This window comes from Alternaria triticimaculans, assembly GCF_023758025.1.
Source record: "Alternaria triticimaculans strain BMP 0046 chromosome Unknown scaffold_7, whole genome shotgun sequence".
In the NCBI taxonomy this organism is placed as follows: domain Eukaryota; kingdom Fungi; phylum Ascomycota; class Dothideomycetes; order Pleosporales; family Pleosporaceae; genus Alternaria; species Alternaria triticimaculans.
Genome location: NW_026055964.1, coordinates 828829 through 842932, shown reverse-complemented (window position 1 = coordinate 842932; position 14104 = coordinate 828829). Strand labels below are relative to the sequence as shown.

General features: G+C 52.8%; 5 protein-coding genes across 5 annotated transcripts; 2 read left to right on the top strand and 3 right to left on the bottom strand.

Moving 5' to 3' along the window:
- Positions 1–634: 634 nt before the first annotated feature.
- Positions 635–5620, bottom strand: J4E78_005660 (uncharacterized protein; the record flags this gene model as incomplete). Its single annotated transcript, XM_049366277.1, has 1 exon — positions 635–5620. The coding sequence occupies one exon, from the start codon at positions 5618–5620 to the stop codon at positions 635–637; it is 4986 nt and encodes a 1661-aa protein (XP_049222003.1).
- A 532-nt stretch (positions 5621–6152) lies between these two features.
- J4E78_005659 (uncharacterized protein) lies at positions 6153–7242 on the bottom strand (the record flags this gene model as incomplete). The annotated part of the gene is made up of 2 exons (XM_049366276.1): positions 6153–6924; positions 6971–7242. 2 exons carry the CDS (start codon positions 7240–7242, stop codon positions 6153–6155), a joined length of 1044 nt encoding a protein of 347 aa, XP_049222002.1.
- Positions 7243–8379: 1137 nt separating this feature from the next.
- On the top strand, positions 8380–10122 carry J4E78_005658 (uncharacterized protein; the record flags this gene model as incomplete). Its single annotated transcript, XM_049366275.1, has 5 exons — positions 8380–8806; positions 8886–8965; positions 9137–9196; positions 9255–9388; positions 9462–10122. 5 exons carry the CDS (start codon positions 8380–8382, stop codon positions 10120–10122), a joined length of 1362 nt encoding a protein of 453 aa, XP_049222001.1.
- Positions 10123–10300: 178 nt separating this feature from the next.
- J4E78_005657 (uncharacterized protein) lies at positions 10301–10742 on the bottom strand (the record flags this gene model as incomplete). Its single annotated transcript, XM_049366274.1, has 2 exons — positions 10301–10665; positions 10718–10742. The coding sequence occupies 2 exons, from the start codon at positions 10740–10742 to the stop codon at positions 10301–10303; spliced, it is 390 nt and encodes a 129-aa protein (XP_049222000.1).
- Positions 10743–11076: 334 nt separating this feature from the next.
- On the top strand, positions 11077–13221 carry J4E78_005656 (uncharacterized protein; the record flags this gene model as incomplete). The annotated part of the gene is made up of 1 exon (XM_049366273.1): positions 11077–13221. One exon carries the CDS (start codon positions 11077–11079, stop codon positions 13219–13221), a length of 2145 nt encoding a protein of 714 aa, XP_049221999.1.
- Between the last annotated feature and the right edge of the window lie 883 nt (positions 13222–14104).

The following is a 14104-nucleotide window of genomic DNA, read 5'->3' as shown; positions in this document are numbered from 1 at the left end:
ACCAATACCACGATGCGACGGAACCATTAGTGGACATACCCGAAAAACTTTCTGCCTTGACAGGTCCATGTCGTCCAAGGTTATCACCCTCTTAGTGCTGCTGCGCTTCGGGTTCCCAGTGTATGCAGGGGCATCGGGCCCTTTCTGTGGAGCCAAAATGGCGAATTCGAGGAACCAGAGAGGCACAGCAATGAAGAACGAGCTGTTGTAATAGTCGGCAGAGGGGTTACCGAAGGTATAGCATGGTGACCTAAGGCATAGGTCTAGAATCTGTGGGAATATGCAGATGGCGATCCGACGTCGGCTGGAAAAGAAGAACGGGACGATGGTAAGGACAAAGATCAGTGGTTGGTAGAGTGGCGGCATGGGCTTTCGGTCGGCGAGCTGTGGCCAAGAGTACCAAAGTGGCGCCATGCTCTCCATCGTCTCCCGCATGTTGGCGTTAATAGTTTCAGGAATAGCCATTGTCACACTTCGCGGGCTACAGGAAGAAGTTCCAGCGGGGCTCGCCAATTTGTGAAGTCGCATTGATCAGGCCACCAGCCTTGGACCGCGTCGAAGGATCCGAGCTGACGTAAACTCTGCCTGCTAACTAAAGCAAGCACTATTGCTACGGCCTGTTTTCTAGGTAAGGCTAGGACAGATAGCTTTCCTCGATCTCCCATCCTCTTCTTCGGACACCCTCATTCTCACATGCTTTCCACGTATCCACCATTGATTCCAACTTATGCCTGGTCTCTTTATTCACGATAGCTCGGTCCTCCTTCAACTCGTCTCCCACGAGTTGAACTAGTGCCCAGGCAACTTCGACCTTCAACAAGTCCGGTGCTGTCAACCAGCTCAACCTCGTCTTACGAATGTCGCCTACGTAGATCGCTGTCAATATGCGATTGTTCTGGAGACGGTCGTGCAGCAGATCGTGTTTATCGTAAATGTATAGAGATGTGCCGAATCGCTTTTCTCCCCTTCCGCTGCCCTTGGAAGACACGATGTCAGTGGCAAGGTAGGCATTCAGGTCTCGAAGGGCTTGATGGTAGACTGGCTGGCTACTCAACTCATCGATGATCGCCTCCAGCTGACCGGCGAAGAGCGTGCATTTCTGCTCCCGAGTCTCTTCTCCTTCATCGCGGGAAGGCCATGGATAATCGAGCAGGACAAGACGCCAGGAAAAGGTATCAGGAAGGACCGAAGGCTCTCGGGCTGGGTCGCGCTCCCACTTTCGGTTGCGCAAGTTGTTGACGTAAGACACCATCGCTATTAGGATCGGGTTGCCGTGCTGTAGCCACCAAGACTCTGCGATATATTTTCCACTCAGCAATCTATTATAGAAGCCTTTCGTAAGGCTGGTGTACGTTGGCCCGTCGTTGAATACAAACGTCGTGAAAATATTGAGACATTGCTCTTGGATGAGTTTCGGTGTAAGAACTGTATCGTCGGAAGAGTCCACCGCATGTTCTAGAAGTTCGATGAAGTCCGCAGAAAAGCGACCATTCCGGAGACTGCGGTCTTGCCCAAATAGCCGTATCCATGTTTGAACTTCGGGAAGTGAAGCTAGTGCAGGATCAGCGACAAGCCCCTGATTCATGGCTTGCAAAGATGCCGGAGGTCCGATGATAAAGCACAGGTATTCCACATATTCTTCCAGTATAGTATGCGGTACATGAGCCGGCTTCTTGTTGTTCTCGTTTAGTAGCAGCCTGTTCACGTACGGGTCTCGCGGGATGGATGGGATGCGAACGTCCATAAGCAACGCGTCTTCAAGCCCGTACTTTCGGAGAAACAATGCTGCCCATCTCGTCGTATGATCTCTGAGGTTCTGCAGTACCGGCATCAAGACTCGATCTACGAATTGCTGGAACTCGACCGTATCGTTCTTCTTGTTACAGAAATATTGGATCAGAGCCACCAAAACCGGTGATTCTGACCCTTCCTCGAGCGAAATGCCGGCCTGAATCTCGGGGAGCGTGAGGTCCTGTTCGCACTGCAGCCACTGCGCTTCGTCCAGCGGCTGTCTTTCGTTCAACGATCCAGCTATTGGTATGAACAACTCCAGAAGAGCAAGTACTGCGCGAGATTGGTCTCGAGAGCCAGTTTCAAACAGTACTAGGAGGCTCTTGACGATGTTGAGCCTGACGTCCACATGGGTGTTCATTTTTGAAAGTGTCGATAGCACTGAAAGAGCGTAGTCTGTTCCGTTCAAGTCAAGGTCCTGGAAAATCTGAACCAACATCTTAATCGTAGTGACTTTCACATGTGGCTCGCCAGTAGGTCGCGCAACATTGCCCTCTACTGAGCTCTCTCTGTTCATGTTTCTGGTCTGTACCATGTTGATAATCTCATCGGAAAGAGATCCAATGCAGGCTCTAGCTTGCGACGCCGGAAGCCTTCGGAGGAAACTCGGTTTTAGTAGGATGCGATGCCATGAGCTCGACTTGGGCCTATCCAGGATTGTACGGACAGCTGACTGCGTGGCCAAGCCAGGTCTATCACTTTCGCCCAGTCGAGCAATGAGCTGCATAGTGACCTCATGCAGAGCTGTATGGCTGTCGGATTCTTCAACTGTGTCCGCATGATCAAGAGCTTTGACGAGGTTTCGTGAAAGCTGTGCCAGCAATGTAGGAGGTATCGTATCGAGATGACCGTGTATGGCTCTGGAAGCTGTAAACTGATTTGGCTCATCAGAAGTGAGGAACTCTTCGTCCAAGTATAAAGCCGGGTATCGCGTGTCTGTTTCCGAAGGAAATTGAGTCGCTAGAAGGCGGTCGCTCTTGACGAACTTCGCGTCGAGATACAGCAGAGCCGATAACACGCCACCTTCTCCCATATCGCGCGATGAACTCCAGATAAGCCTAGCGTCCTCTTCGTAGCCAGGAACTTTAACTGGTGCTGCAACAATGGGAAAGTTCACACGGCTTCTTGAAGTCATGATTCTCGATACGCCAACTGAGAAGTCCACATAAGTCGGTGCATCAAGTTCCCGCTCGACAAAATCCGGTCTTGTCGCAAAAGGGTTCCATTCACATGGCTCACCCGAACCGTCATCCTCAGGTATCATTGGCCAAGACTTCTCTATATTCCTCATCACGCCCTCAGGCGGCCACTCATCCAAATCGTCTGGCTTCATGTCTTTCCAAAAGCGTATTGCTTCCTCCTCTGTCATCCTGTCGGAGCTTAGAGGGCCGATGGCATACTGCCACGCCCTTCTGAGACGAGCTTTCTTCTCCAGCTTGTCGCATGCTTTGGGTATATAAAGCTGTAGGCCATACTGGTAACTGTCTATGAACAGCCCAATGGTCTTCTGAAACTCTTTGTCTAGTGATACGGGTTGGAGAGCAGTCTTCGGATCTGGGAAGATGGCTTGCTGGGTACGCGCTGCAATGTAAGATGCCCCTATGCTGTTGAGATCCTTCACGTTCAGAATCCACGGTGCAGTCAGGTATTGTATTGGAAGTCCTCTAGGAAAGGGCTCAGGAAGCGCCAGTGTGGCGGGACGGTCTAGCGGCCTTAGCCTGGACCAGAGTTCGTCTCTCGCTCGTGCGAGGGTGTCTAAGAAGACATATGTCGAGACCTCGGAGCTTTCAAGCTCAATAGTGAAGGATCTGTGATAGGCGAGAATGCCACGGGGATGATTCGCTTCTAGTCTTGCGTATTCCTCTCTTTGCGCCTTTTCCTCGACCGCAATGAGCATAGGAATCGTGACCTGCCAAATGCAGGCATGTATACCGTGATCAGGGGCTCTGAGTTGCTTCTTGACATGTGGTGTGAGATCCATCCGTAGTTTGATAACATCGTGGAATAGCTCAAAGACGCCACCCCAATCAGACGCGTTGAACGAAGGTTCCCTGAGGGCTTCGCATGCTGTGTCAAACATTCCTTGCAAAATCGTGTTCGCCATTGCGACTCGGTGTTGTAGCACAGTCAGGCTTGGCAATCCGTTGATCGATGCAGGAATACCTGATAGTAGGCGTGTAGCTTCTTCAGGAAATATGTTTGGATAGATCTCCCGCATCACGAGCGGATCTCGCAAGAAGCGTTTGGTCCACTCCAGCGTATCTTTCAGCAGGTCGAGAGACCCACTGGCGATAGCAGCAAATAGCGCTGACTTGGCAAAGAATGCACGTTGTTCCGGCTGAGATGCAGTAGCAGCCTTCTTCTTGCGCACATCAACGTAGCCATTGGCCAATATCTTGGCGTCTTCTTCCTTGTTGTTCAGGCTTAGTAGCCAGAAGTGAAATATATCCGGGTCACCACTTTGACCTTGAAGTTCATAAGTTGGCGTTTGGCCGAATATAGAGCGATTTCGATCAAGGTCGATTAGATCAGCATCTCCTTTCGCTTTTCGCAGACGAGTAAACAGTAGCAGAGCGTCGGCAGGGGACAGATTGGCGAAAAAGCTGGGATGGATCGAGCCCTTGGTCTTCTTCAGATCCGCATCGCTGTCAAGGTCAAGCGAGGTGGACTCTTGGTAGCAAAGTCTCAAGAGTGGGTAACTTCGCTTTGCTGGAATGCTTGCGAGGACGTCATCCCAGTCTTCGATGTTGGTCTTGCTGGCCGTACCAAATACCGGATGAGAACAGAGCCTCCGCAGTTGCTGTTCGAACAAACTTGGCTGTTGTGACCAGCAATAGGCGACCTGCTGGAGAAAGTCGCCCTCGATGCCAGTGATGTGACATCCTGTGCTTGGATGGGCTTCCAAGTACCGCATTGTGAGATCGACTATTCGTTGTATCATATCCCAACCTGCGTGGTTCTTGATTGCACGTTTAATGAGAGGATCGACGAGTTGGTCGATGAAAGTCTCGTCCGCCACTACCGAGTGCGCTGAATTACCAAGGGTTTCCAAGAGTCTCAAAGAGAACTCCATCGACTTGGAGAAGCCCTTTGTGGTCGATTTACCTGGCGGATGGTGATGCAGTAGCTCTGTAAATACCGTGATGTTGTCGCTGGGTAATTGTTCCGCGCTCACCGCTTGGAGAAGCTCTTCTTGCATACACTCCGGATAGTACTTGACGAGATCCTTGGTTCGCGCATCTTTCCATGTTCCTTTCGACCCGCTTGCGATGGCCTCTTCTACCAACTCCTTCGAACACGCAGGAATGATGAGTCGATAGAACCTTCCAAGTGCACGCTGATCTTTCGTCTTATGCGGCGAATCGGGGAAGCGATCAGGGTGCAGCGCTTTGAAGAATTTCGTGAAAAGCTCTCTTTTCGCATTCAGGTCAGCGCCTCTACCAGAACGACCAATTGCGTTACAAGCAGCCTTGACCTCGATCACTGAGAGGTCTGCAAAGATGTCAAGCAACCCAGCAGTTCCTCCAACGCCATCCCACGTCTCTCTCCATCGCGAAGAACAAAGTCCTTTACGCAAAAACTTGATGCCGAGCTTGCGGACAAGTACGGATTTATCTTGATTGAGCGCTTCGCGTGTAGCGAGAGGCGACTGTGCTACGCCGAGCCATGGCCCGAAGGTGAGCGGCGATATCGAGCCTCTCTCAATAGCTGAGAGGAGCTGTGTCGTGATCTCCTGGATTGGCGCATCGTCCAGTATCTGGGTGTAGTAGTCTCGAAGCTCAGCGGAAGTGGAAGACCGGATGCGACGCGTGTCGAGATTCGCGGTCATGGTGTGCGGAGCCGAGGTAGATTGCGCAATGGCCCTCCACCATCAATCGCAGCAGCAATCAGCATTGATATAGTTTCTAGAACTTCAGGCATGATGCACGCGAAGAGTAGCATAGGCAGACATGGCCAGATGGAGGAAGGTGGATGATCAGGCGGGCCGCGTAGTGGGGCCTGTCGTGTGTTGGAAGGGCTGAGAGGCGGCCAGCGTCGCGTCTATGACATCAGCCTTTCCTCTAAAAGCGGTGACAGCTCCCACTACGCTGCGCCCTGTTACCTACGCCCGCAGCCTTCAATCGACGCCCTCCTTGATCCACAGCCCTCCGTTTCCTTATACTCGGGATACGCAGCGTCACCTTGATGCCGCATACTTGCAGCCTCCCAAGGTCTCATTACCGATGGTGTGCGAGACGAGAAGGTCCGCATTTGGAGCTTTCAGCGCTATCTGTACGAGTCTAACTCGCAACCGATCAATCAACAAGGAATCTATGAACAGCGAACCTCGTTTGAATTTTTCACCAGAGCGTGCCGCCCTCTCAGGCTTTAGCTCCTACGGCACCATTGTCTCTTTGAACCAGTTCGAAAGTTTCATAACCATTATCCTCCCAGAATGGTCTCTCTGCCCTTCGATCACCACCGGTAATTGACGCAGTAATTCCACACGGATCTATGAAGGTCATAAACCACGGCATATCATCCTTCCAACCTGGGCCTTCCAGCTCGGTCTGCCCATCCTGAGCCAAGTAGACGTGGTAATCCTCCGGTAGGTAGCGACGCGGATGGCGATAGTTCCACAGCACGGTGTTTACGAGCATGAGGCTTGCGTCGAAAACCCAGAAGAACCATTCGTATCGAACGATTGGCGAGAGACTCATCGGATCCCAGTCTTTTGACGGATTTGTGGGTACGCGGCTGATGCCGAAATGTTCGACGCAGCGGTATATTGTGCGAATGAGGATGAGACCCTGACTGATGTACAGCGTGATGAGAGGGCCCTGTACTTTCTTCGATTTGATGCCACCCCTGATACATCGTCTGTGAAAGACGCCGGCGATTATGCAGAAGAGGAGGATGACACCGATTTGTAAGATCAGTGACACCTTCATCAGGATATGTCCGATGTCGGCATAGATCTCGAGAATGTTGGGGTTCGCTAGCCAGGAGACGCCGATCGCGTTCAAAACTTCAACGATGCTGGATATTGCACCAAACGTCGTAAGGGTACGGCCGGGATGCAGAGGCGCGTGGTATGGTACGTAGTAGAGTATTCGACCAAGCACATGGTAGTTGGCCAGCTCAAGGATGGGGCTGGTGATTTGTTAGCCACCTCAAAAGAGAAGGGCGAGCTACTTACGGTGCACATAATATGAGGATAGAGCTCGCGACGTATGCTCCGATGTTTTCGTAACTAAAGGCCCCATAGGAACGTACGACAAAGCCAGCTGTGAACAGTAGACCGCAGAAGGGGTGGAGACCAGTGACTTTCCAGGCCTTGTACTTGAAGCATTGCCAAACATGCGCAAGGGTAGCGATTGCGAACCACACGGCGAACATAGGAGGGGCCCATTTAACAGGCTGATATAGGTAGACCCTTCCGGGAACGATCTCGCCGTCTGAGGGAGCCATGGTAGATTTTATTTAACGGGGTAAATGAAGAGCATGAGAAGTGACATGCGCATCCAAGTATTTAAGCTGGAGCGACTGCAATTTGATCTTCGAATGATCGTTGCTGACTCCAAGGGCAAGAGAAGAGCAATCGGCATGTCCAATAGGATTACTACAGGCTTGTCCTGACACAGCACTATTGATGGCCAAGCCTTCATACGATTGTACAGCTAAGTACTCCTCTCGTATACCGCTTGCATGCTCTCGATCCAATCAGCTTGGTTCAAGAAACGCAACTTTGGAAGGCAGAACGGTTCCATCGCTGTCGCGTCTCAAGCTCGGAGCACGGCAAAGTAGCATACCTCACACCATTTGGATGTTGACAGGTAGCAGCATATACGAGAAGACAGTGAAGAATGTGCCGGATAGCAGAACGAGATCTTGATGACCATATTTACTAAAGCTTTATCGTGGTGGCCGTTTGTGAGGCGCACCTGCCAATCGAGCTTCACACTAGCTTTCGGCTGTCAAATGACGCAACTGCCTCTCGGGCAGGAACGCGTCGCCCGCGCGCGCCTTCCTCATGAACAGCCACATCACGCTAGGCAGACTGCTAAATGCGCATGTATACATGCTTCGAAACTTTCTTCAGTCGCTCACAATCTGCACTTTTCGGTTGCGATTTTCAGCACAAGACATGTCGATTCGGCACCTCCGAATACGAAGACACTCGGGTCTCAGGCCCCCAGCGCCACATGCACATAAGCTTCCTCGCTGGACTAGACCCAATACAGCAGTAAAGCTGGCCAAGACGGACTTGATAACCAGCTGAACTCATCACCACCAGCCACCTATGATAGTCAGACAAGCCCTCTATGGTAATAAAGCTGCAGAAATGCACGCCTTTATGAGGCCACCAAAGCCGCTGCCATTGCCGCCTTCTTTGCGGGTACCTTCCGGTTAATCTCTATCTACCCGCATTCAGAAGCGACCATGGCCGAAACGGGAGAAAAGAGAACAACACGCCAATGCTGGGAGTGTCTTAAACGACGACTAGTATGCGACAAGACGCTGCCGCGCTGCAACAAGTGTCAGAAACGCGGTCGGCAATGCTCGGGCTACGACGACGCGAAGCCGCTTCAGTGGGTTCAGCCAGGGATGGTGACGTCCAAACGAAGAGGAAAGAAAGACAGTAGTCCGCGGAAAAGATCCAGCAATAACACAGCGGCTAAGAGTGAAGTCGACTATGCCTGCGAACCCATAGACTACGAAGCCACCTTGACCGAATGGGTAAAGGACCGGATCGTCAATCCCCAGTATCGGGTGACTGAGCTCCACGTGCTATCCTTCAAGATGATAGCCGTGGCCAAAGAGGCCGCCAGGGTATTCGAGATCGGCGGAAGGGCCAAGATCGAAGAGATCGTGGAGAAAGGCTTGCATGAGGAGGCCGAAAGCTTATTGCGCTCGGGTCGTGATCCACTCCAGCGACTGAAGCGCCTACTCGCGTTCCTGAGCATGCAAGATGTACCACTCTATGATGATCTCATGGACGAGACATCGGAAGTGGTGCAAGCTGTTCAGTACTGTGAGTGACTCCTTTCCTCAGTATGGAATATGGATCTAGCTTTAGAGCGACATGTGTGGCCGATGGCTAACGCTACCAGACAACGTACGGATACACCCACAATACAAGGCATCCCAAGAACTGGCACCCAACCCCGCCCTCGTGCTCTTCCCTCCGCAGGTCTTGCATTTGCTTACTCCGTCCATCCATCATGCGCTAGTCTGCCTGTCACTCAATCATTTCATCTACAGTTTACCATTAGGCGCAGGCCATACAGCGGTGATGGCGCGGACAAAAGTATACCAACATCGGGGGGCAGCTTTGCGAGCATTGAGTCGCCATATTGCCCAGGACAAGACACGATGCTCGGACATGACTATCACCACAATTCTCATGTTCATGTGCTTAGAGGTATGCGAGCGCGCCTGGAATGTGAAACTTGGAGTCCCGTACTGATACGTACCTCTAGCTCCAAAACCCCACCTTTGCGGATGGACGTTCACATGTGAATGCCATGAAGCGGATAGTTGACCTCAGAGGTGGACCCAAGCAGGTCATGAAGGAAGCCCCGTACCTGATCCAGCCGATGGTGCTCTACCTACTGTATGTCTATTTGCCCTTTAGATTGAAAACCTGCTTATATGATTAGTATCGTGTCTCTTTCCAACACGTGCAGTCCGTCATGGGACCAAGTCGACATCAGCAACACTGCGGAGGAAATGAATGAAGATATAACCGACATGTACAGTCTTATCTTCCCGTATACGCTCTGTCCGCGAGAGCTCTTCACTGAGATATTGCGAACGAATCAGCTACGCGCAAAAGCATCTGCAGCAACACAGCTGTGTGATTTCAACCCGGACTATGCACTCGAAGCTTATAACGTCCTCGGCCGCATCGAAGCCTTCTCAGCCGAGGACTGGGCGCGAGCTGGTACCTTCTGCACTGAATGGCTGACTGTTGGTCTGGTGTACAAATCCGCCGTCGCGCTCTACGCCACCTTGTCCCTTTGCCCACTCATGGTCCTCCCGACGACACCTTCACTGCTCGAGAGCCAAGCAGCTTACGGCGACGTCCTGCTCAGCAACCTCGGCACTGCACTCAAGGCCCCGCGTATGGCTAAGTTTATGGTCTGGCCGCTGATCGTCGCGGGTGTAGAAGCTATGCATCGTGGGGAAGGGACGCGCAACTGGATCGAGGCGGGCTTGGAGGATCTGAGTAGGACGCTGGGGACGAGCTGTCCAATCAAAGTATGTTCGGTGCTGAAGAGATACTGGAAGGGCGGGGTTGCCGGGTGGGACGAGTGCTTCGATCAATCGTATGTGTTTGCCATCTAGAGAACGAGCTAGTCAAGAAGGGTTTGCAGTTGTTCAGTTGTTCGTGTCATCATACCCAGAGGTTCGTGATATATCGCTAGTATGCGTAGTGTACAGGCTTGCTATACAGAGGGAAGATGGGGTCCCCGTTCGTGATACCCAAACGCCAATCTATGCTGTCGTGTGCCGCGGACCATCGCTACCGGTCCAGGCCCTTGTTCTCTGGATCCTCATCGCCCTTGGTCTCCTTGACGTCTTTGTACGGCCGCCCCGCGTAGAGCATGTATCCCTTCTCCTCCATGGTGCCCGCCTTCTCGTCCGCCTCGGAACGGCCCTGGCCAAATGCGCCCGTCTCGAGTTGGCCTGGCACGGCAATGGGCCGGTTGCCGCGGAAGCGCTTGCGCATGTCAATCATGCCCTTTTTGCACTCGGCGTAGCCCTTTTGCAGCTGCTGGCACTGGGTGGGGAGGGTGTATTTGAGGGGCGGGCGCAGACATTCGCCGGGCGTGTGTCGGTCGACCATGATGCAGTCGCTATTTTGGAGGCAGAATGCCAGCGCAGCGCCTAGCCACTCCGGTTAGCCGAGGCATCGCAGAAGATACAGAATAAGCCATACGGATGTCTTTGCAGGACTGCGGCATGGTGGCAGGTGGTCGCGTGTGGCTACCAGCGCACTCAACAATGCATGTGTGGAGTGATGCAGTGGAGCTAGCATTTCACAGCCGTCGGCGAAACGTCGCGCTAACCTCCGGGGCTAGGATGCGTTGTCACATGTCAGGGATGGCTGCTTCCGTCTGGAACGTCATTCAGACTCAAGACCTCACCGTAACTCAAGAGGGGCTGGAGCGCGAGCTGTGAACTTTCAGAGGCCCGCGCGTACAGAGGGGCGATGCGTTGTCGCGCTGCCATTTTGTCTCTGCTTTAATTGCTTCTGTGCCCTGCCCGTCTTCACACGCCCGAGGGCACCTGGGCAGCATGGCGCTCCATATACCCTTCCTGTCGCGCCTCCACATCCGCGAGTACATCGCCCTGTTTCTCTCCATCTGCCTCATCGGCCTCGAGTCCTTCATTGCCGTCATCACGCTTGCCCTCCCTACGCCCATTATCAACTTCTGCTACCGCCTCACGCGCCGCCTGTTCAACCACCTCTCGTCGCCCTCGTCCAAGCGCTCGCGCCAGAAGAAGAAGGGCGTGTGGAGCTCCATCGCCAATGCCTCCGACTTTACCGAGCTATGCGACCTCTACGGCTACTACTGCGAGGAACACATTGTGCAGACGGGCGATGGCTATCTCCTGGGTCTGCACCGGCTGGGCTGGCGACAGGGCGAGGAAGATGTGCGCGTCAACAGCGGAGATAGGGCCAAGGGCGTCAAGAAGAAGGTCGTCTACCTCCACCACGGTCTCATGATGAACAGCGAGGTCTGGGTCTGCTTGACCGACAAAGAGCGATGCTTGCCATTCGAGCTCGTCGAGCGCGGATACGACGTCTGGCTCGGCAACAACCGAGGAAACAAGTACTCCAAGAAGAGCGTCCACACGCCCCCTACCTCGAGCAGCTTCTGGAACTTCAGCATGGACCAGTTCGCCTTCCACGACATCCCGGACTCCATCGCCTACATCCTCGAGACTACGCACCAGCCCTCTCTGTCGTATATTGGCTTTTCGCAAGGAACCGCGCAGGCTTTCGCGACCTTGTCCATCCATCCTACACTGAACGAGAAGGTGGATGTCTTCATTGCGCTAGCCCCGGCTATGTCTCCCAAGGGTGTTGCGTCTGGCATTGTCGACGCCTTTGTCAAAGCCTCTCCGGATATTCTCTACTTGGCGTTCGGACGAAAGACCATTCTCCCGTCGGCAACCATGTGGCAATCCATCCTATATCCTCCCATCTTCGTCCGATTCATCGACACATCCCTGCGCTTCCTTTTCAACTGGTCCGCTGTCAACATCCTACCCGAGCAAAAGCTCGCAGCATACCCCCATCTTTACTCATACACGTCGACTAAGAGCGTGGTACACTGGTTCCAGATCATTCGGAATGGCACGTTCCAAATGTACGACGATGAAGCGCCGAATCCAATCACATCCAATCGATCCAAGTACTACAAGGTTGCCAAGTTTCCAACCAAGAACATCAAGACGCCGATCGTGCTTGTTTACGGCGGCTCGGACAGCTTAGTCGACATCAAGGTCATGCTCAAGGAGCTCCCAGCTCATACTATCGCTAAAGAGATCCCTCACTACGAGCACCTGGACTTTCTGTGGGCGGAATCGGTTCACACACTCGTCTTCCCGCACGTCTTTGAAGCGTTGGACAAATTCGCAGGCTCAGAAGCAGCAGCTCTAGAGAGTCAGAAGCAACGACGCTTACGATCGCCGGGCCGGTACCAAGGTCTCCTACCAGAGTCCAGCAAACTACCCGGGTTAGACGGCGACGAAGACGACGACGATGCGGGAGATGAGAGTGCGACAGCTCCGGTAGCGCTACGGACAAGAAAAGTTTCCCAACACTCGCGAGCGCCGAGCTCCATCGATGGCACGACGATAGCAGAAAGGCCATTGTCGCTAGCAAGTCCTTTCCAAGCGTCTCAAACGCCACGACCTCCCACTCACCGAAGAACCCAAACCGAAGAGAAGCCCTCGCCTTCCCGCAACAGAATCATGTCACCACCACCCTCGCACAGGATATCAACCATATCCTCGCCACCCCCTTCCACAAACAGGATGTCAACCATATCCTTCAGCTCACCAGGTGCGTCAGTCGGCGACTCTCAAATGACAGAAAAAACCTCGACGTCTCGGCCCGAAGGATGGTGGTCCTCCGACGAAGTCGCTGGTACAGATCCGTCTCAAACTACCACACCCGCTAACCACACGCCCGCCAGGAGGTCCAGTTTCGACAGCCAGCAGAGCACGAAGAGTATGGCGGGCAAATTCGGAGCCAATGGTATCACTCTTGGGGCGGGCAAAGCCGTCAGCGGAGTCACCATCACACAAGGAGAAGGATTCGGCGAGGGGAGTGGGACTCACAAGGATAAAAACGATCGGGAAAGATTACTGGAGGCGGATCGGAAACAGCGGAGGAACGTCTTGAAGAAGAGGCAACCGTCTAGTGGGTGATTTGATCTGACGAAGTAACGATGGACTTGCATAAGACTGTTACGATTATGTTGGTTGGTTGTAAATTGCAATAACAAGAATCTTGTGGGCTACTTCATGCCAACGCCCTTCACATTTGCAATGTTTCCAGTGGCGTGACCATTCTCATACGTTGGGCGCACCTCCGCTAGCATGATTGGTCACGGGAACCTATTCCGCAATACGAGATGCATAGCCAAAACCTCATCTTGACTTCAATCTTACCTAAGCTTTGCATTCCCAATGAACCTTTATCTGCCGACGACCCATTACTCCACTAGCCATGGCACCCGCGTTCATGCGGATACCCAAGCTCCTCCTCTCGCACTTCACTCGCGGCTGCCAATACCCACCCCTTCTGCGCGATATCGCCAATTAGGACAGTCATGGCGTGGATATGGGGTGGCGCTGTAGCCATGTATCGGTCGCTAACACGCTTCTTGTCGTCTAGGCTCCTCGATGCAAAGGTAAGGGTGCTGATGACTTGTCGCTTGTAGATCACTCTAAAATGATGGTCAAGAGTGATTACGATCCCGCGTATAGGGCCTTTATATTTTACAGGACTATGTCGCCTAATGAGGTATATCAATGTTGGCAGGTTGCTCGGGAGGGATACTCGCTGATCTGGATATGGAAACTTAGTCCGTGTCGAGTTTTGGGAGACCGTCGATGGAGAGTGAAGTGGAATGAAGTTGGGACTTCGTTGCAAAGGCCTTGGTCTTGTGTGAACATGCATGAAGGTGTCGGTGCGATGAGTTCAGTTGGCTGAGGGGAAAGAATGGTATTTCTATTGATGTTCAAATATCTATATTCGCTTTAAAGCTGCTGAACCCGAAACTACACCGCCAATCCGTTTCCCCTTCCT